This window comes from Syngnathoides biaculeatus, chromosome 19, assembly GCF_019802595.1.
Source record: "Syngnathoides biaculeatus isolate LvHL_M chromosome 19, ASM1980259v1, whole genome shotgun sequence".
In the NCBI taxonomy this organism is placed as follows: Eukaryota; Metazoa; Chordata; class Actinopteri; order Syngnathiformes; family Syngnathidae; genus Syngnathoides; species Syngnathoides biaculeatus.
Window position 1 is genome coordinate 16,984,785 of NC_084658.1, and position 21,248 is coordinate 17,006,032.

Genomic DNA, 21,248 nt, shown 5'->3' on the forward strand with positions numbered 1-21,248 from the left:
CAAACACAGCCTCTGCCGAAATATGCAGATGGAGCTTCCCGAGCAGATGGTGAAACGAACCAAATGGCCAGCGGGACCACAAAATAAATAAAGAAACGTGCTTATGGCAAAAGGTTACAGTTGAAAAACGTTACGAGAGGAAATGTCATTTCGATAAGACTTGTAATAATAATCAAACAGCCAATACATAGACATTCAACACGAATAAAACAGGTGGAATCAAATGTGAAAAATAGACATTACTAACTATTCTGAAGGAGTTACGTGCATTTTAAAAATAATACTAATAAATACTAAATACTCAGTTGCACTGCTGTGATATTTACGTACTGTAGTGCGGTGACGTAGGGGAGGCGTTCCCTCAGTTCCCAACCGAGTAGCTAGCTAAGATGCTAACGTCTTTCCTTCCAAACCCAAGTTTTAGATGAAGCAAATATGAGTGCAAATATTTTATATGCCCCACTAAACACAAAAGTGAACACTGACTTGCATTTTTTCCTTTGTTGCACGATTTATTCTCTTGTATACGTCGTCATTTGTTGCTCTACTTTTTGACTAAACCACTTCCCGAATAGTATACCAATGGCAGAGCTTTTAGCCAATCAGATTTAAGGCCAACAATTCTGGGCGGAAGAACGGGCTGTCAAAATGACTAAGTGCTCATTTCCGGTCAATTTCCTGCCTTTGACCGGAAATGAGCACAACAAGCCAGCTACGTGTTTACCTTAGTTTTTGACCAGAATTTGGAATTTGGGGGGGCTTTTTTTTTTTTTTTTTTTTTAAAGCTGATCGAAGAAAAACACATTACTTGCCTCACTTTTCTTGGATAGGAACTCCAATGTATTAAAAAGTCAGTGTGCATTAATTTGCATTGCAAAAAAAAAAAACTCGCATATCAAATCAAAACACGTCATAGAAAGAAAGATGGCAAATCGTCACTAGTGGTGAGTATCATACATATTATTTTGTCTGTTATGCTGTTGCTTCTGCAGCAATTCATGCGGTTTTGAGACAACCATTAAATTGTGTCATGAATGTTGAAGGTCCTTTTTCCAGCATGAGCTATATGTAGTGAATCTAATATTGCAATACTATATTGTTAGTGGATGCTTTGCATCATGCCTCATGTTGATATGAGGAGATGGGTTAATTTGGCAGCCCACCCGCATTTATTTTTACCCTACAATCCTGCATTGACCCTTTTCAAGTACGTACTTTGGGATTACCTGCTAATAAAAGTACAAGAGCTAAATATCAACAATCCTGCCTTTGCTCAGAATAATCAAACAGTGATTCAGGTTCATCAATTTCTATTAATTGGGCCATGTATTCACTACAAATTATGCGTATTTGCCCATCTACCTATGCCACAGACTTATAGTTATATAGAGGGAGGTAGAAAGTACAATTAACCCGTGTTCCTCATCAATATCACCTTTTTGGGCCAAGTATGTAACAGCACACCAGGAATTTGCCTGCGGTAGACTCCAAATTGCCCGTAGGTGTCGATGTGAGTGTGAATGCTCTTTTGTTTCTGTGTGCACTGCGATTGGCTGGCGACCAGCTCCCACATTTCGCCCGAAGCTAGTTGGGATGAGCTCCAGCACGCCCGCGACCCACGTGAGAAGAAGCGGAACCGAAGATGAATGACTGAATTTCTCGCCATTCATTTAAGCATTTACGTCTGCTCGTCTCAGGTTAAAGGCCATGAAAACTTGTGATTTTATCTTTGTTATTGAGGAACAATCGCGACGCAGGCGGGGTTGTTCATTTAGCTCGACTGTGTTAACTTAAATATCGGCGCGGCCGTCGCACAGTCTGCTTGATATTTCACTAGATTATTGAATTATTATTTATTAATGCTCAAATAAACTGCAAAAGCGGTTTCTTCCCTCAAGCTTCACTGAAGAAAGAAAGCCGACAAGGCCCGTCCCAGCTTACCTTTATTCTTCTTTCGGGTCTTTGTCTGCAGTGATGAGGGCTGTTGATACGTCTGCCGGAGAAGGAGAAGGAGAAGGAGAAGGAGAAGAAGGAGAGAGAGAGAGAGAGAGAGAGAGAGCAGGAAAAAGGAAGCTGTCAGGATGTTGATTAGCCCGATGACCTTTTCGGCTGCAAAGCATCTTGGGTAGTAAATGTTGCCCGGCAGAGCAGAGAGAGGAGGGGAATTTGTGATGGATCTGAGCAGACTTTGTGACATAGATTAAGGAAAAGGCCATGCGGCGTTTCACCCGGCTTGAACCTCCTTGACACCGAAAGTCCAGTTCGGTTGCGTGGACTTAAGTTCGTGAGTAGAAGTAAACAGAACAGCTAGTATGTCAAAACTGTCAAGTACGTCGGCGAGTTATTCGTCCGAAGTGCCCCTCGCACGTCAGAAATAAACAGAATACGAGTCCAAGTCGGACGTGCTTGGACAGCCCCCAGCGTGTCTCTGCCCCGAGATCTAAGAAGGCGAACAGAACAGCGGCATCGTCGCAGCGCCGCAAATATCCGAGCCTGGACTTTGGCCATTCGCGAGCCCGCCGCTTGCCAGGGCTCATGACAAGGGGCCCCGCCCACGTCCACCGGCACGCCATCTGCCAGCGCAGCAGCAGCGCATGCAAAAAAAAAAAAAAACTTCTCGAGGAGACGCCGTCAAGACGCGTGAGATCACCGTCGGCCGAGCGCAGGTGACTGGTCAGCGTTAGCTAAGGTCACGTGTTGCATGGGATTCATTCTTCAAAAATGCACCGCAGCTAGGAAGACACTCCAAGGAGTACTTCGCTATCAGCGAGCTACTGCGTTTTCTGCAATTTTCACTCTGTAGACGACAATTACTCAAAGTCACCCCCCTGGAAAGGTTGATTAAACCCCCATCTTAATTGTTTAAACCAGTGGTTTTTAATTTTTTTCTCCGAGTACCACAATTATAACCAACATTAAAATAAGGTCCTGCTGTAGCCTGAGTGTTTATCAAAAATAAGGAAAACATTTTACTCGTAACATGTCATTTTTTGTTAGCGTTAGCCACTATAACAATTCAAAACTGTGCTTAATTCCAGTATAGGAATGTAAAAAAAAATTTTTTTTGTTAAATAGTGATTGAAATAGAATGCCTTGCACGTGGAATAAATATTTTAGCTAAATATATAAAGAAACATTTAATGCTGTTAAAAAAATGTAATAGTACTTGAGTTTAATACAACTGACCTGTACTTAAAACATGGTGTACTTAAATTTAAAAAAAAAAAAAAAATGAAAGAAAGAAAAAGCCACAGTTTCATGACACAGTTTGAACATTGAACTCATTGATTCTTCGGCTACCAATAGAGGGCGCCGGCATACCGCTAGTAGTATGTGTACCACACTTTGACAATAACGATGACCCCCAAAACACTTCAATCTGATTTAAAATTTACAACGTTACCCCTAAAAATGAAATGTTGAAATAAACATACATGCACATGCAGCTCAGACTCTTCACTTCTACTAACAACCCAGGCTAAACTCCTCCTGGAATACAAAAATGTGAGTCTCTTCATTGAGATGTTTACTTCCTTGACACCAATTACTACTTTACTATTAGCCAGGGCTTCGGCAGCATCTTGTGGCCTCCTAGAGCAAATGAAGTCAACGTGTCTTACGTGGTAAATGGAGGCGGGGTCTCTGGGTGGCGACTCTCGCTGATTGGCTTGCAGGATATAGTGGGAGGGGCTCTGACTGTGGTGACTCCGCCTTTTGGTGCGTTTGGCCGTGTCGTTGGTCCGCTTGCCCGGGCGCGCCGTGTGGGAGGCGTAGTCCTCGGAGGCGACCCGCTCCTCCACCCCACCGCCGCCGCCGCCCGTCAGGCCCACGTAACGCATCAGCGACGTCTCTGTGGAAGCAAAAACCGCAGCACATGTAGACAAGCGAGCATTGACATCTGTGGACAATTTGGGGTCATGACTGTGGAGCCAGGTCCAAGTCCACGCGGGGAGATCTGAACTGGGATTTGAACCCAAAACCTCAGAATTGCGACACAGACGTGCTGCGTAGCAGTTTTCAAGTCGTTGATGTATCTGTACATTGATTAGGATTAACCGCGTATTTATTAATGTCAGACATGATGGGGAAAGCGTTAAGCGTGTGTGGCGATGAAGACTAAATAGTGCATGACAGACGTCGAGAAGCAAGCGTGCGGCTGGTCGTGTTCTCCTCCAAGGTGGCACTTGGGAGGATGTTGGGCTTTTTGCTCCCTCTTTGCGGTGGCCCGGTTGCTAGGCAGCGAGCGGACATCCGAGAGAAGCGCCCGGAGCTGCTGTCAGCGTCGCCGTGGCAACTGTGTGAGTGATTCAGGTGGAGGCCAGGAAGAATAGTCTTTCTTTTTTCCTGCGACAGTTCTTCTCATCCCTCTGTCTCTTTGTATGGAGTGATATTTTTATCCCATGCAGCCAGCCAGCAGGCTTGTCTTTGATTCATTATTATTATTATTTTGGGTTTTTTGCCGTTGTGCCAGCTACCTGCTGCCCTCTTGCCGTGTTGCGGCTTTTGCTAATCACAGAAGCGAATTAGAGAACACAGAAGAGCGCTGATCACACAAATGACAAATACTTAGTTCCTGTATTTTTCAGGTATCTTTGCTTTTACTTTATGGTTTGTTTTTTTTTTTTTCGTACTTTTAAACATTTGTAAATGGATTCTTACTTTGTTAAAATGAGCTTTTTTTTTTTTTTTTTTTCCCCAAAAAAAGAGAGGGAATGTCTACTGTGTTTCAAATCATAATTGATTGAGATCTCGGGTTCCTCTATTGAAAGTCCCCTCCCCCTCCCCCTCCCCCAAACGGAATGTTTTAAGCAGCTATCGTCAAATATGTTTAGCATTTAGAAACAAATCTCTGAATCCACCGTTCTGGGTTTTCTGTAAGACGGGGAGAGACGGCAACCTTTGCAGGCCTGGTGACAAGTTAAGCCAAGGGTGACTGACCTCTGCGGTTTTCGCGCTGAAGCTTGGCGGGGTCTTCGTAGTCGCCCCCCCAGTTGCACTCCACGGGCATGGAGATGGGCCTGAGCCTGCCTGCAAGCAGCCGCCATTCGCAGTGAGAGCCTCATCCGGCGTTCTCAGCCTCGTCGAGTGGCTCAATTCAGACGTCCAATTGCGCTCGGAAATGCCTACCGTACGTCGGCGTGGTGCAGTAAACCGGCTCGTCCTCTTCTCGCCGCCGGGATTCTTGATCTAGGAAAGAGTTCGGCGAATCGGATCGCTTGGCCACGCCGCTGTGGCCGCGAGACGCCTCGTCTCCGGACAAGGTGACTGGCTCGTCTCTGCGGCGACGGCACAAAACGAGGGTTAAAGGAGACCTTACGGATCTTTGACTCATGTTACAGTGTCCGGATAGATTTAGCCCTCGTTCAGTTCGGGGAATTGCGTTCCGGACACACCCGGGATGCGTCACAATCAGCGACAACTGCTGACCTGAACCAAAGACGGTGACAAAAAAAACTTGTTTGGGGTCACACCACCAGATATTCCCCAAAAGGTTCCATTTTTTTTTTCTGCTTTCCTTGATTAAGCACCACTCATGCCTGATGAGGATCTTAAATAGTTTTAAGTACGAAGTTTATCCTTGGTGTATTCTTATAAAATGTCAGCGACATATTAGTCTTCTACTTCAGTCATCAATTACTGCAATTGTCTGTTTAAAATGATACATAGTACCCAAAAAAAAAAAAAGTCTTCCTGAACAGACCTGGGCGTATATGGCTCCATGGGCGGAGGTGGAATGTAAAGGTCCTGGAGGGCCGAGGTCTTGGTGGGGGTGCCTGACGGCGTGGCCGAGCTGCTGCCCGGGCTCCTGGTTGGCTGGGACGAGGAAAATGAAAAGTGAATGATTGGAAACGGCTCACGTGGTGGCGAAAACGACGCTCGGAGGACCTCCGGGGCAAGGGCTCGAAAACTATTTCCAGATCGGTGGCAGAGGAAAGCGGCCAGTGAATTTTCCGAAGGTCTGCGACTGGAAGAAGTTAAGTCTGTTTACAGTGAGGTCGAATGGGGCAGTGCCCCACCACAAACGACAGATTAATATGCGATAAAATATAAGGCTACGCTGCACTTTGTACTGCCCCCTACAGGACAGAAGTGGCACAGCGTTGCCTGTTGGTTGCCTGGATTTTTGTATTCTAGTCTTTTCTTCATATGCATAATTACAGGCTCCTTGTCGTCGATTTTATGGGTCTTGAAAACATTACGCTCAGTAGTTTGATGGACCGGATTTGCAGATTCCGTCAACACTCTTGGGCAGGGTGTAAATAAATCCACAAGTAATCAAGGACAAAATAATGAATGTCGACTCGGAAAAACTAAAATAGTTTTCCCCTCCTGCACGTTTTCAACACTTTAAAGTCATATTTGAACACATTTAAGCGGCAGGAGCCGCCGGAGCGGCGTCACGTGTGACGTCAGCTAGTCTGCGTTTGAGTTTCTGGGTGTGAGCAGTGGCCGACAGCAGCTCCCACGTGCTTGTGCATTGGAACATTCCACAAAAAAAAAAAAAAAGTCTCTTTTTTTTCCACAATTTTTCACAATCAGGAAATACTTGGATGGGATACCAGAACAGCCGCAATGTTTTCTCGCCGCACTCGAGTAGCAGAGAGCGGCGTTACGTGTGAATTTGGAATTTACATGTGCTAATTGACGACAAGAGCGCGAATGTCAATGGGCGGTTGCTCATCGGCCTCCTCGTTCCCTCTGGCGTGAATCATTCGGCAAAGAAAGCCAACGCTCTGACCTAATTACACACATTAGCCGAAGTGGGCCGAGGCGCCGTTTTAATCAAGTCTATAAAAGGTAGAGAGCGCCGACGCGTTGGTCCTAACCTGCAGGGCCAGCGGCTTCCAGCGCATGTTCTTGAGCAGCGCCGGGGCCGAGCTGAGCGTGCTCTGCGGCCGCTTCTTCAGCGTCAGGGACACCACGCCCTTGTCGGCCCGCAGAGAACCCACCAGGTTGCGCAGCTGCCAGCCCACCTGCGCCAGGCGGAAAATTGTGAGTCGTGATGAGTGGAGGTGGGCGGGCTATCTATAGAACTTCTTTATGTAATCTGCCCTCCATTTGAGTAGACACTCAGCGGCTGCATCGTGAGGTCCACCTGCACGATCCAATGAAATCCAATCCCCCCCCCCCAAAAAAAAAAATGTCTTCAATCTTTATTCCTTGTTTCCCACTTCAGGGACGTCCTTATTTGAAGGCTCCTTTAAATGCGTTTGTGTTTATTTTTGACTCGACTACAGCTTTAGCGCATGCTATCGGGACGAGCGAGAAGACCTTTCAGCAGGGGTGTCAAAATCATTTTTGTCACGGGGCACAATTTACTCGGGGTTTTCCCTCAGAGGGGGGATTATGACTGTGAAATCCTAAAAATCTTGAACCGCCTCATCATATTTACACGTGAAATTTATGAATGAGAAATCAAGGGTGACTATTGTTGTTCGGTAACACAAAAATGCTTGTAATGGCTCAACGTTATTATTTATGACATGACTATTTGACTCTCGGCGTCGACTTGACAACAACATCGTCGACGAATGCTCATTGTGTGAGGTCACCCACCCCCCCCCCCACGATACGCGTCATCTCTTGCTCAAAAAAATCAACCACGCTGACGGTGGTACACCCCGGCCGCTGGCTTTCCGGACCTTGATACGGAAAGACGACCGTCGTACTTAGCTGCAACATGACAATTGGAAATTTTGGGACAGATTTTAAAAATCATGGAAGTTCATACGCATGATTTGGCTCCGCGGGGCACGTAAAATCAGGCGGCGGGCCGGATCTGGCCCCCGGGCCTCGAGTTTGACACCCGCGCCTCACGGTACGTGGCGCCCCCTTTTCATCTGCTCCTTCTAACCTCTCGTCTTTGAATAACAGAATGAATTCCCTTGAGCAATGTTTATTGCGACTGTCAAAGTCTGTCAAAATTACTGTGGGAAAATATTCCTATTCAAGCAACACGGATCAAAATGCGACCAAATAACCTCGCATAGATGAATAAAATGAATATTGAAAGCGCCGTTGTGTTGGATTTCAGTCACCTTTTGGCTCTTCACTGGACATCTTTCCACTTTGACCTCTTGAATTGTTTTTTTCTATTCTATTTAATATTCAACTCTCCACACAGCAACTCCGGAGACCAGCGTGTACACTATTGAGCGTCGCACAAACCTTACCACAGTCTGGTGATTGACTTGGATGACTTCATCTCCCGCGTGGATCTTCTTACAGCGGTCGGCCGGAGACTGCAAGCCCACAAAGAGAAAACGGGTGAGTATCGATCCTGGCTTGGCGCGAGCGAGAACGTTAACGGGACTCGTGCGCTCTGACGTCGCCGCTACGTGACGTCAGCTCGGAGATATTCTTGGAAACGGGTTACCGCGCTTTCACTTTCGTTTACGCGTCGAGAGAGATGCTCACCCCCTCCGTTGTCCCCGTGATCACGTGAAGGCCGTCGTAGGTCGACTTGATGTACATTCCCTGATGAAAGATTGCAAAATTTCAACTTGTATTGATGATAACGCTCAGGCAAGCGGCAGCTCACGTCACTCAAATTGTTCTTGTTGAACGGCGGCACGAGAAACGGTGACCGTTACCAGGCCGTCTGAGGCTTTGACGTTGGTGAGGTGGACCAGCTCCAGGTGGGCCGACTGAGACACCAGCGGGTCCGACGACACGCACACGATGTGCTCGCACACCCCGGACAGAGTCTTGCACTGACGCGTACAAAAATGACAGGCGAGATCCGTTATTTGGTCGTCATTGCGGCAATGAAGTGAGCGAGACTGCTTTGTGTTGCTCTTGCGCTCGTTAACGTAGCAGCTCTTTGAAGTTTGGTGCTCATTTCCGTCAGAACGTTTACGACGTCCTTTTTCACAGTCCACTACTTTTAAACTCAAAGCAATCTAATGCGGCATTCATTCATACAAGGCTTTGACAGTCTTCAAAACTCTTGAAATCATAAAATGCGCAGTACGTCACAGCAATAACTTTTTATGCAATGTGAAAAGTATGCTTATTGTACATGAGTGTACATGATTTTTTTTTTTTTTTTGGGCGAGTGTTGTACCTCTTTAAATGTGCGATGATAAACTCAAGCGGGGAATGCACTCAAAACAATTGAAGTGAACATTCATGAAAATACTTTAAATATGTATTCAATAATGAGTATGGGTGCTTAAAAGCTGGCATTATTTGAACCACAGGCGTCAAACTCGAGGCCCCGGGGGCCAGACCTGTCCCACCGTATGCTTTTTTGCGTGGCCCGCGAAGGCAAATTATGAGTATCAACTTCCGCGATTTGTTCGACAACGCTGATTTCAACTATTCATGTCAGTCTAATTTTGCCGGGCGCAAGTGTTAATTGAATTTTTCTTCATTTTAACCGTATCGAAACCGAGGCGATTAAAAGATTTAAAGAAAAAGTGCGTGAAAATGTGCACGAACGCCTCACACATCACTTGAAACGAGAGGAAAAAAGCATCTTGCCCTGACTCCAAATCAGCAGATTTTTCTTTTTTCAACTTGAAACTGGCGCAAAACAATCCACAGCTGCCCGAGAGCGGCAAACTCACCACATGCAGGATTTTATTCTCCGTCTCAAACACCGTGCAGTCCTGTGGGGGGGGGGCACACAAGCGGAATGTGAACATGGCGCGCGTTCAACAACGACGACGACGACGACAACACCACCACCACCGTATGCCGTCTGCGTCTTGCCTTAGTGAACGCTTCACCTGCGCTCCTCCGCAAAGGCACAAACGGGCGGGTTTGTCTTTTATTCATAAGCGCATCAATCCTGCCGCCAAGTGAATCTACAATATTCCTCGAACTGAACTGCGATTTAGGCTCCCGTGCGGACCAGGAGCAAACAAGTGCCCTTAGGTGCAGGGTCAGAGGTCAAATTCCCTTTGTTCGCCAAGCTGGTATGAGCAGCCTTGCGTCATCGTCTTTCCACCCCCCGGGAGCGAGAAAAGGGGCCGATAAACGGCGACGGCGAGACCCCCTAAAAGCTGACGGCACGCAGACGATTCCACCGACCTGCTGCACAATGGTGGTGAGCTCCAGGCAGAGCTGGATGACGTTATTTCGGGTCACCGAGTAATCTGCCACCGCAGCAAACGGAGACCTGCAGAGAAGCAGATAACGCCGCGTTTGATCGCGTACCGTAAAAAAGTCGAACGTAGCTCGTATAAGAGTGCTTAAAATCTCAAGCATGAAAAGCATGACCATAGTTTGGTTGCTATATTTCCGGCACCCGAGAAAGATCCAAATATTAAAACCTCAAAAACTTGACTTACGGTACATTTGTCGCGACCTTTTCGAACCCTGTCTGGGGGGGTGGGGTACATAATGTTACTATTTTAAAGTTGAGGATGGTGCTGATACTTGGAGAGATATGGATTTAGATTGTTGTTGTTTTGTGTGTTACCACTGAGTTAGGGTTAACCCTAACCCTACAACTTGTTGTAAATGAATGACATCCATGTAAAAATCTGCCTCACCTGGACTGTAATGCTTCTTGGAAAATGTATTTGTTATTGAATTACCATCACTAGCTACCTGCTCCGTTCCAAATATAAGAAAAGGCTCTCGTCAATATAAGAAAAGGCTCTCGTCAATATTTCCGGTCAATATTTCCGATCCGAGGCGAGTCCCAGAACAATGAAGCTCACGGACGGTCCGAGCCCGACCCGGATAAGTGGGTCGTCGTGTTCTTTGAAACGCAGCAAATTATCGGCCGCACGCCGTCTGCTCGTCATCTGCCTCCTGGATTTAGACGCGAGCAGTTTCCGTAAACAGCACAGATGAGAGCGCAGCACAGTCACGGTGCGTCCTTGGCCTGAACAACAAGTGCGCTACTGGCTGCAATGCCGCATTAAAACCGAGAAAAAAACAAAGGCAGGGACCCGCGTCGCCTCTCCGGAGGCCCACATTTTCCCCATCGGACCGCCGTCCGTCACACATTCGGCAATTGCGCGGCTCGTGTGCCATGTGGGTCATCGCTATTGAGGTTGTGTGCTATATATATATACACACACACACACACACACATGCGCGCAGAACCGGAGGCTGCACAGCCCGTCTGCTAACCGTCAGACCGCCAAAACTCCGTTTTGTTTTGTTTTTTTTTTGGTTTTTTTTTTTGGGGGGGGGAGTTTGCGGCATGGTGAGCCCCCAGTAAAAAATAGATTCCTTCGTGAAATAATAATTCGAATCAGTGATGTATTTTCCTCCCCCAAAAGTGATCTTGCTAGCCCGTGTCCCCTTGGGTCCCATTAGATTTGACTTGGATTAGGTGTGTCGATCAGGTCTAGTTGCTATGGCAATAGTCCACATTCTCACTATAGCGTTATTTGTGAGAAGTTACTTCATTCGGAACACGCGAGCTATTGGATTAGCGCCGACAAGTGTAATAAAGCAGCGAAAATCCTCCCACGCGCGGTGACGTCCTCTTAATAATTCATAGGCAGGTGCGCGCTAATGTGAGCATAAAGAGGTAATTCATGAGCTGTGATTTTTTTTTTCCCCCCACTCACTGATGGATGCAAAAAAAAAAAAAATTATCCTTTTTTTTTGGGGGGGGGGGCACGGTGCGTCAAGCGGACGACTGCGTGGCGCGCGAGCCTGGAAACGATGACTGGGAGAGGAGCCCGCCCACGTGCAGTAAGGTGTCAAGTAAGCGTTCGCTTTCCGTCGTGGATTGATTGACTTCCACTTCGGCAAGCGCCGGCACGGAGGCCCCCCCCCCCCCCCCCCCCGGCGCGGTATCAAAACGTCTGCAGCGCGTCGCAGCATTGAAGTCGTGTCGGTAAACGAAAGAGTCGAGAGCCGAGAGCCGCCTTCCTCGATTCCCCTGCTGCCGTTTTACACTTGCATCATTGTCACGTGGGCGGGCGCCCGTGCACTTGCATAAGTGTGTGTCAGCGCGGGCAGATGTGGGTGTGCGTGGGTGTTTCTGTGTGAGCGGTCCGTTCGTGCGTGCGTGTGTGAGGACACGAGTGGGCGTCTGGCATTTGGAGACCTCTTGGTTCGTGTGTCTGGTTTTTGTTGTTGTTGTTGTTGTGTGGAGTCAAGATTAAATGAAGTGACGCTGAGCACGAGGAAAAGACGGTGGCATGAAATCAATCCCAACCCGGCGCTGCCGAGGAAGAGCCTGATTTGCAGCGACGGGATCGGGGTGACGCTGATTGGACGCCAGCTGGGAAAGGCAAAAAATTTTCCCTCTGTGGCGTGAGTTTGCCGTTTTCTAGTGCTGCTGCTCCATTGTCAAGGGATGTTTTTTTTTTTTTTTAAATGGCTTTTTACCGCAGGCAAGTTGCGCACCTCTACAACTTGCCCGGTAGCCTTGGGCTCGATGAAGTAAATCCAGCGTAATAAATTGCCAGAAAAAGAGAACTGCTGGATGTGTTGCCCCTTTATATAGCTTCAATCACAGTTTTGAAGGGTCATAATTACCGTACCGTTGATGCAGGTTCACGTTAGCCCCCCGCGTGGCTTTTCATTTGATGTTCTAGTATTAAGCTAGCAGAATTTTGCTAGCAAAAGTTACGTTAATTCTCTTCGCAAATGAAATTCCATCTGAGAGTGGCAAACAGCTTGAAGCAAGAACAGTCACTGCCTCTTAATTTTATAATGGGAGGGGGGGGGGCATACCCTTCCTGACACAGCTCACATCTTTTTAGCTGTGGTTGTTGACTGACAGTGGGACACTGACCGGGAATTGGACTTACACAGTCCGTGTGAAAGGCAGCACCATGTATGATGTACTATGCTTGTTAAAAAAAAAAAAAAAAAAAAAAAGGAATAAGTTTAAGAGGTGTCAGAGGTCGACGCGACTCTCACCTGTCAAGCCACGCCAGCAGGCTCTTGGCGGCGGTGATGAGGTCGACCACGGACGTGAGCAGGTCGTTGGGGAGCCGCCGCGACGTCCTGCTCTCCGATTGGCTGCTGCGACGCCGGCCTGAAATGAAGTTTTGCAGGTTTTTGGCCGAGGCGCCCAGCTTGTGGGCCAGCGTTCTGACGCTCTCCGTCTCCAGGCCGGAATTCTGTTGAGCCCACCATGATAGCCAACATTGTGACGGTCTTTTAAAGCATACTTTGAAATGCCTTCAATTTAATCAAAATACCCCAAGGATATTTAAAAAAATAATAATAATAATAATTCAAAACTTAGCTGTTTTTAGGCAAGTGAACCAGCCCTCTTCCCCATCCATATCCTACTATGTCAATGATGAGTCCAGCTTCTGTTACCATGACGACCAACACATCACCAGCAAGTGTATGCTTAATATTGGGCAGAGCCTCGCCGACCAGTTTGTGTTTGTGTGACGGCGGGCGTGTTCTCGCTGGCAAGTGTGCGCCCCCCCCCCCCCCCCCCGTGTTTGGCTCGTTGCTTTTTTCTTTTTTTTTTTTTTTTTAAACCTAAAATTGTTTGGTTGAAATGTCTTTTTTCCGTTTGCATTATTTTTCATTCATTTCTCATAATTGGTGAGCCGGATTAGATTTTTTTTGTATATTATCAAAATAAAAAACGTGACTAAAATAAGCAATTTTACATAAAATTTTAATATTTAGTGTTTATTTGATGAAATATATTTTTAAGCTGAAAGCAAGATTGAATCAATTGATCAATTGTGATAAAATACACTTCTAGAACCTGTATTTTTTTAAATATATTATGTGCGTATATATATATTTTTTTGGGGGGGGGGTTAAAATGTCTTTTTTTCCATTTGTACTTTTTTTTAATTCATTTCTCATAAAATAATTGGTGAGCCGGATATTATCAAAATAAAAAAACATGACTACAATAAATATAAATATATTTTGCATAAGAATTTCAATATTTAGTGTTTATTTGATTAAATATATTTTTAAGCTGAAAGAAAGATTGAATAATTGATCCATTGTAATAAAATATTTTTAATAAAATACACATTTCTTGAACCTGTATTTTTTTTAATATACTGTGTGTAATATTTATATATACACTGTATGTGTATGTGTGTGTGTATATATATATATACACACATTTTTTGTTCGTTTGGTTTTTTGTTTTTTTTTTATACCTACAAATGTCCGTTTTACAAGCAAATGTGCGTTCCTTGACCCACAGGTTCCCCCCAACCGACCTACCAGTGCACAGAGCAGGTCGACGGCCTCCAGTATGAGCTCCTGGTGTCCGATGCGGGTCACTCCCAGGTCCTCCAGCTCGGCGTGGCTGATCCGCAGCAGCCTCTCGCCGCACACGCCGCCGCGCTCAAACACGCACACGTACTGCTGCAGGCAGTCGTCCAAGCCTGCAACACACACACACAGTTAAGTGAAATACAGTATTTGGGGTTTTTTGTTTTTTTTTTTTGGGTCTTTAAGTGGGTCCTGATCTCGTGAGTGACGACATGAGTTCTGAATCCAGCTCTGATTGGGCATCGTCCTCTCCATGCTGTCTTGTTCGTGTTTCTTTTGTTTTTTATTATTGTTATTTTCTATCTCTGGCTAATTGTCACGTACAGCAAATGACTGGATGTGCTTCATGGCAAAAAAAAAAAAAAAAAAAATTGAGAAAAATCAACCAAATCACCGATCGTAACTGTACAAATTTGTAAATTGGGGCACTCTCAAGTCAAGGTACGACTCTACGTGTTTAGTTTGTCGTACCAGCCACAAACATCTTGAAAGTTAAATATTTTCTTATGCCAAATGTCGTGAAACCCGCTCTGTGTCCAGTTTTGTGTGCCGAGCCGCTTTGCTGACCGAGCTGCCACCGGACCGCCAAAACGATGAACGCATCCCGCCGCTGACCCCGGAACAAACACGCAAGTACGCACGTACTCGCTCAGACGCACACTTGCGCGTGGACACACTCTTTCTGCGAAGGAGCGAGCATTGATTTCCCCTGCTGCTCCAAAGCCCGAGCTCCATCACACACTCGTCTGTCAGAACCCCTTCAAGCCAGATGCAAACACGAGGAAGGAAGGAAAGAGCGAGCGAGGAGGAAAATTCATAAAGCAGCTGTTACAACGCAAGTGTTACACACAAGCAGTAACACGCACAAAGACTGGCTTGCGGTCCCCTAAATGTGATGTTTGAGTTCAGTCATTAGAACAAATGTGAAAAATGGTTGTATTTTGGGGTGGGGTGTGTGCAGTTCTGCAACCCGAAAGACCATTTGACTTGCAAGTGTTTTGCGTGACCTTCCCGGTCATTCAACTCGTTTCTCAAGTCACGGCAATATTTTTATTGCTGCAGGGCAAATTTGACCCAAACAGGAGGTAAGGGATAACCAAAATAAAGGATTTTATTTATGTATTTATTTATTCCCAGCCCCACTGGCCGCTATTTTTACCGCGCTCCCGGCGAGCGTTTTATTGAGTGTTAATAGCGCCTCCCGGTAGACGCGAAGCCGATTAAAACAATGTTGGCTCTCGCGGGCGCAGAGTGTTACTCCGCCGCCGAAAGAAGGCTCACGAGCAGAAGGCGTAGTGGGGGGGGGGGGGTGAAGATGCGCTCGGCGGGCAAAGTTGGCCTCTTAATCGACGTCGGTTATTGCGACGGCGCGAACGCGAATAGCAGTGAGGCAAATTGTGAGCGCTAAAAGGGAGATTTCGTTCCGCGCCGCAGCCTGAATGGGGTTCGTTCAAAGGTTGCTCGTCAGTGAGTGCTCAGGGGCAGTTTCGTGCCGGGAATCGACCCCGTTTTTCCCCCGTTCTCGTCTCGGTATAATTTAGTCGTAAATTGTCAGTTAAATCGGCAATAATCCAATACGTACGTGTCTACGCCGCAGGTGTCAAAGTCAAGGCCCGGGGGCCAGATCCGGCCTGCGACGTGATTAGACAGTGGCCCGCGAAGGCGAATCACGTGTCAACTTCTGTGATTTTCTTGTGAAAATCTGTCGCAAAATTTCAACTTTTCATATCATGGATAACGTTGAGACGATGTAAGCATCTGATTCCAAAATGATTTCATAAATTTTGTGTGTAAATACGATGAGGCGAATAAAGATTTTTGTGCTTGCGGTCACGACGGCCCTCTGAGGGAAACCGGAACTGCAACGTGGCCCGTGACAAAAATGATTTTTGACACCCTGGTCTACGCAGGACAGATGTCCAATTACCAACCGCGTCTAATTCCATTGACTGTACAAGTACTGCGCTCATTTTCAAATTTAAAAAAAAACTGGAACATGAATGTTAACTTATTCAATGTATTTGCTAAGCTAAGAAATAACCCGATAGCGTTTCACAACAATCTCAAACGGGGGAAGACAAATAAAGGCTTAGTAATGCTGAAAAATACCATAGACGGGCTACAAGACGTTAGCATAGCTATCAGCGTCGCGCAAAACCCAATATGTCCGCCTCTTCTTCTCGTTCATATTTTCGCTGCACCTCTTCCAGAAGAGCTCGGAACTTTAAATCTGGACATGACTGTACTGTAACTTAAAAAAAAAAAAAAAAAAAAAAACAGTAAATCCTTAGTGTAGCGGTGCCGCAAAGGATGAACCTTGATGCAGGGGGGGGGGGGGGCTTCAACGTACGCAACTTTGTTGTGGCACAGAAAATATCGCGCGCGCACGCATGAGTTTTGAGTGTCGCCAAAAAATGCATGATTCATAGCTGACTCACGCACTCGACTCCCACGGATGGACACTTTTCACGCGAGCAGGCGAGCCAAACTCCCACACACACTAGATCCTGCAGTGACTCCTTGAATGTTTAAGAGGTGGACAACAAGCAATCTGGGCCTGCTATTCTGGTTTTGTTGTCGTGTTGGGAGGGAGGGCAGCAGGTTGTTAGCAGGAAGTTTTTACAAGTTGCCAGAATTTAATCACCGCTATCATGTCGAAAAGATTTTGGATTGTTTGTGTAAAAGTGGTGTCCTAAAGTTTGGCGGGGCGATTTTACGAGGAATATGTAGTGGAACTTTCAGACCTTTTGTGTTGCAAATTCCTCCTCCTGCAAATATAATTCATCGTGTCGACTCACCTTCTCTTACGTTTGGATTGTTTGTCCATTATGGATGTGAAAATCAAGAATATATGACTCTAGCTACCGTTACATTAAATGTCTATATGTTTTGCTACGCCGTTTGTGTTCACCTACCAGTTGCTAAAAGGGTCTTACAGTGTATGCATTTCTCATTATATGTTAGCATCAGCATATGATTTAGCGACAGTATGTGCTTCTTTTACAGACGCCATCTGTAAATCTAGTTTGAAGTTTAGTTTGAGCGCAAACTTCAACGAGGAAGTGGCATTTAACAGTTTGTAGCCTCGGTTTTGGACAGCTAGCGAACAACACGAGTTGTCGACTTGTATTCAGTGGCACCACACGGCAATCGTACGTATCGTAAGCGCGCACTCGCTAGTCAAAGCAAAAAATAATTGGACGACGGCTCGTATTTTGCAAAGCTAGGAACTGGGGGCACTCGTATCTCAAGGCGCCTCTACATTTATCCTTTATCAATTATTTAATATTTGAACCATAAATCTCCCCCAGATGCTCACTCGGCCACACCTCTTAGACTATGAATAGAGGATAAAAAGAAGCTCCTCTCCTCACACTAACATCCCTCATTGGCCACAAGATGGCAGCAAAGAAACTGTTTTAGGTTAGACATGGCTTTGGCCAGTCTTTTTTTTTTTTTCAGCAAATAACACTGGATAGGTTCTCTCTCTCTCTCCCCCCCCCCCCCCCCCCAAAAAAAAAAGTGAATTTGGGATTTCGAACAGCAAGTGTGCGAGGGTTCGCCGTGCGGGTTCATTTGTGAGCATTTCCAACCCCTCCCATTGCGGCCTCAACGCGAAGGCTGTCGCCAAATGAACAGTGCGGACCCTTTGGCCCCCGCGGCGCCCGCGGCATATGTTGTACATTATCAATGTACGGCATCATGTTTCCCGGTGTCGCCGGCCGGACACACCCGCCGCGGATCAAATACCGCACGAAGGCACGGCACACGCGTGTTGTCGCGCGCGTTTTATCCGCCAGCGTCGGCGCGCCGGTGGCCTTCTGTTGCGTGGCGTCGTGTTCGGGGCGGGTGGGCAGCCATTGGTCTTGTCAGCTGTCGAGCGCAGACGCTCCGAGACCGACGACTCGCCGTCCGCCCACGTGCCAGGCACACGCACAAATAAACACACACCATACGCACACGACCAACAAGTTACCTTGCGGGAATTGCGGCGAGCTCCGTCACGATCTGTGTTTTTGACACTCTCGACCTGATTATTATTTTTTTTCAATATTCATATTGGTCGTGCCCCCCGCCCCCACACGCACACACACAATCTATTATGTATAATCTACGTATCCATCAGTAATTCTCAAATTGGGCTCTGCACAATCATGTGCATCAAATGATGCGCTATCATTTTGAACATTGCACAAAGATAATAAACCAATGACTCCTCCCTATTTCGCATTCAACAAATACAAAAACAATAAGGTCAAAAATTATGAGGTTAAAGTTTCTTGTAACAGATTGAATCACACATCCATCCATCCATTTTCTTGGCTGCTTATCCTCACGAGGTTCGCGGGGAGCGTTGGAGCCTATCCCAGCTGTCAACGTACACCCTGAACTGGTTGCCAGCCAATCGCGGGGCACGTAGGGACAAACAGTCGCACTCACAATCGCACCTCGGGGCAATTTTCGAGTGTCTAATTAGTCTTGGACGTTTTTGGGAACCGGAGTGCCCACCCGGAGAAAACCCGCGCAGGCAGATCCGGCATCGAACGTGGGACCTCGGAACTGCGAGGCCGACGCTTTCCCGGCTGAGACCACCGTCCCGTTGAATCACACAATTTGAGAAAAATGTATGTTTCGAATCAATATTTGGACAAGGGAACAATTTTGCGTAATATATTTTCTAAAAGAAGTCTTTTATGTCTTGCTCCTCTTGAATGTACAAAATGAAGTGTACGATTTTCATTTTCGGAAATGCGGCCGCCCCCTGCTGGACTTCAATGAGAACTACATTTCAATTTAAGAAGTGGGCACGCCCTCTGGTGGCTGTAGAAAGATCTTCTAATCTTAAATCTTTATTTAAACAAAAAAATGAAATAAAATAAACGGTGCAGTTTCGTACGATGTGAAGAATATATATATATAAATTTTACAACCTTACGCAAAGAAATTGATGTTGAAGTATTTGGAAAACGGGTCAACGCCGTCCACTAACTGAGCACGATTTCTTTCCGTCCGGTCGGCGTCTCCGCCAAATGTTCCGCGCGTGGCTCCCTCCCGTCTGCAGCAACAGGTCCACTTTATGAAAGATGAAGATTGAGTTTTGCGGCGTTCGGCGCCCCGCCGGTGCGGATGGCTGAATTATGCACGGCCGCAATCTGTCATCTGCTGTGAAATGTGAGTCGAGAAAGCTTTGTTCTCGCAAGAAAGACGCGAGGACGAAAAATAATAATCATGAAAATGAAAAAAAAAAAAAAAATTCAGAAATCAAGCGATCTGCTGTCAATCACTGCTGGCATCGTGACATCGCCACCATTAAATAGACGGATCCAACCAAATTTTGCTCTGGCAGTGTTTTAACAATGAGTGCCAAGTGAGAAGTATAATATTGGCAGCAGTGATATTTTGTAACATTGATGAATTATGTAATTGCATTCATCCATTATGTACAGTCCACGGAACATCTGTTGATATGCCTAATGTATGAAAATTTTAGTTCAATTTCACGTCGGAAGTTGAGACATACATCAAATGGAAATGTGCTTTGTCACCATTGAACAAATCGATGATCCCCGAATAACAATGGATAATAATAATAATAAATACCTAATATTGATGAATGTTGATTGCACACTCCGGGTAGGGGGACCGCCAAGAATTTTTTTTTTTTTTTTTTTTTTGCTGTAATGAATGTTTTTGTTTCTTTTCTCACCCGACATTCCTAAACTATTGACAAATCCAAATATTGTCATTTGGGAGGTTTCGTTTGCAGCTCTCCGCGTAACACGACTTGTCGGCAAAGCATTTCTCTCTCTCTCGCGCGCGCGCGCACGCAGCGGAGAGTTGTCGCCGCCGCTCGTTTCCCCCGTGCACCCACCTTTCATCCAGTCCACCACCTGGCCCGCCGTCCACTTGCTGACCGGCTCCATCACCAGCGCCATCGGGTAAACTTTGTGCCTTCAGCCTTTCTTCGACACCCCCCCCCCCCACCACCACCACCAAAAAAGACAAATAAGGGCCCTCCCAGTCCCCGACTCCCTCCCTCCAGGTGACTCCCGTCCACCCCACGCCCCTTCCCACCCCCCACCCCCCCCACACACACACCAACCCCCCTCCTCCCGCTGCCGTTAGCGTAGCGGGGCGCCGCCGCCGATGCTCCGGTACATTCCTGAGCTCTCCCGCTCGCTCGCCCCGCACACGATTCTGCTCGGCTCCCGGCACCGCGAGACTATCGGATGAGGCGTGCGTGGAGGTGTTTGCGCCCCCTCCCTTCCCATGCAACGGCGGGACTGATAAGTCACGAGCGCACGGGCATTTTCTCTCTTTCCCTCCCTCTCTTTCTCTCTCTCTTTCTCTCTGATTAAGATGTGCACGCGCCCCGTGGGTGGTTCCACGCACACGTCAAGCAAGGCACGATGCTGCAGATAGGATGGAGGGAAGATGTCATCCTCCAGAGGTTCTTCGGGCAGGGAACCACCACTTTTTTTTCCTCTCCTCCGTTCATCTGTCTCGTGTGGGAAACAGAATGAATCCTCAGCTGACCTCCTCCTCTTTCTCCCTCCTTCCCTCCCACCGGGCTGCAGAGGAGAGTCGCTCCGGTGGCTCAAACTCCCCCCTCCCACTTTCACCGTCGGGGGACCTCATTCAAGGTATTTTTATGCCTGCGGATAATAATTCACGAATGATAACATATGCGGCGCAACGTGGTAACCAAGCCCTAAGCCACAATTACCCGACATTCCTCCACTCACGTGTTTGTAATTGCCTGGAAATGCCACAAGATGGTAGCAAAAACTGCTTTTGCCTTACTGAACCAATCCCTGCACATTTACGTGGTTGCGGATTTTTATGGAGATTTCATGATCCTCCATTATTCGCTGAAAGAGTTTTTAGTCGGGCCATAGCGCTGTCTACGAGAAAAGAGTGCTTTGCTGCCGGCTTGTGGCGTGTATAGGTAATTACAAATGGTTGGAGGTCGCTGTTTTGTTTTGTTTTGTTTTTTGGCAGCAGGGGTTGACTGTGTATCAATACTTGATTTACCGGGTTTTGAGTACATAGTTTGTGGC

General features: G+C 46.7%; 1 protein-coding gene and 1 long non-coding RNA gene across 2 annotated transcripts in view; one reads left to right on the forward strand and one right to left on the reverse strand.

The window, feature by feature from the left end:
* The window catches only part of cnksr2a (connector enhancer of kinase suppressor of Ras 2a), a 29,445-nt gene extending 9,314 nt beyond the window's left edge, over nucleotides 1–20,131 (reverse strand). The window contains exons 1-14 of the mRNA XM_061805579.1: nucleotides 20,060–20,131; nucleotides 14,137–14,300; nucleotides 12,844–13,046; nucleotides 10,039–10,126; nucleotides 9,573–9,614; nucleotides 8,595–8,714; nucleotides 8,419–8,478; nucleotides 8,175–8,243; nucleotides 6,828–6,974; nucleotides 5,702–5,814; nucleotides 5,128–5,276; nucleotides 4,939–5,028; nucleotides 3,621–3,850; nucleotides 1,942–1,993 (exon numbers count right to left, since the gene is read on the reverse strand). Coding sequence (XP_061661563.1) covers nucleotides 1,942–1,993; nucleotides 3,621–3,850; nucleotides 4,939–5,028; nucleotides 5,128–5,276; nucleotides 5,702–5,814; nucleotides 6,828–6,974; nucleotides 8,175–8,243; nucleotides 8,419–8,478; nucleotides 8,595–8,714; nucleotides 9,573–9,614; nucleotides 10,039–10,126; nucleotides 12,844–13,046; nucleotides 14,137–14,300; nucleotides 20,060–20,123 — 1,591 coding nt within the window. The 5' untranslated portion in view covers nucleotides 20,124–20,131. The remainder of the gene's footprint in view (nucleotides 1–1,941; nucleotides 1,994–3,620; nucleotides 3,851–4,938; nucleotides 5,029–5,127; nucleotides 5,277–5,701; nucleotides 5,815–6,827; nucleotides 6,975–8,174; nucleotides 8,244–8,418; nucleotides 8,479–8,594; nucleotides 8,715–9,572; nucleotides 9,615–10,038; nucleotides 10,127–12,843; nucleotides 13,047–14,136; nucleotides 14,301–20,059) is intronic.
* LOC133492836 (uncharacterized) lies at nucleotides 336–14,860 on the forward strand. The gene is made up of 4 exons (XR_009792761.1): nucleotides 336–944; nucleotides 8,126–8,268; nucleotides 14,117–14,318; nucleotides 14,728–14,860. It is a non-coding gene; the product is annotated as an uncharacterized LOC133492836 (long non-coding RNA).
* Nucleotides 20,132–21,248: the final 1,117 nt, after the last annotated feature.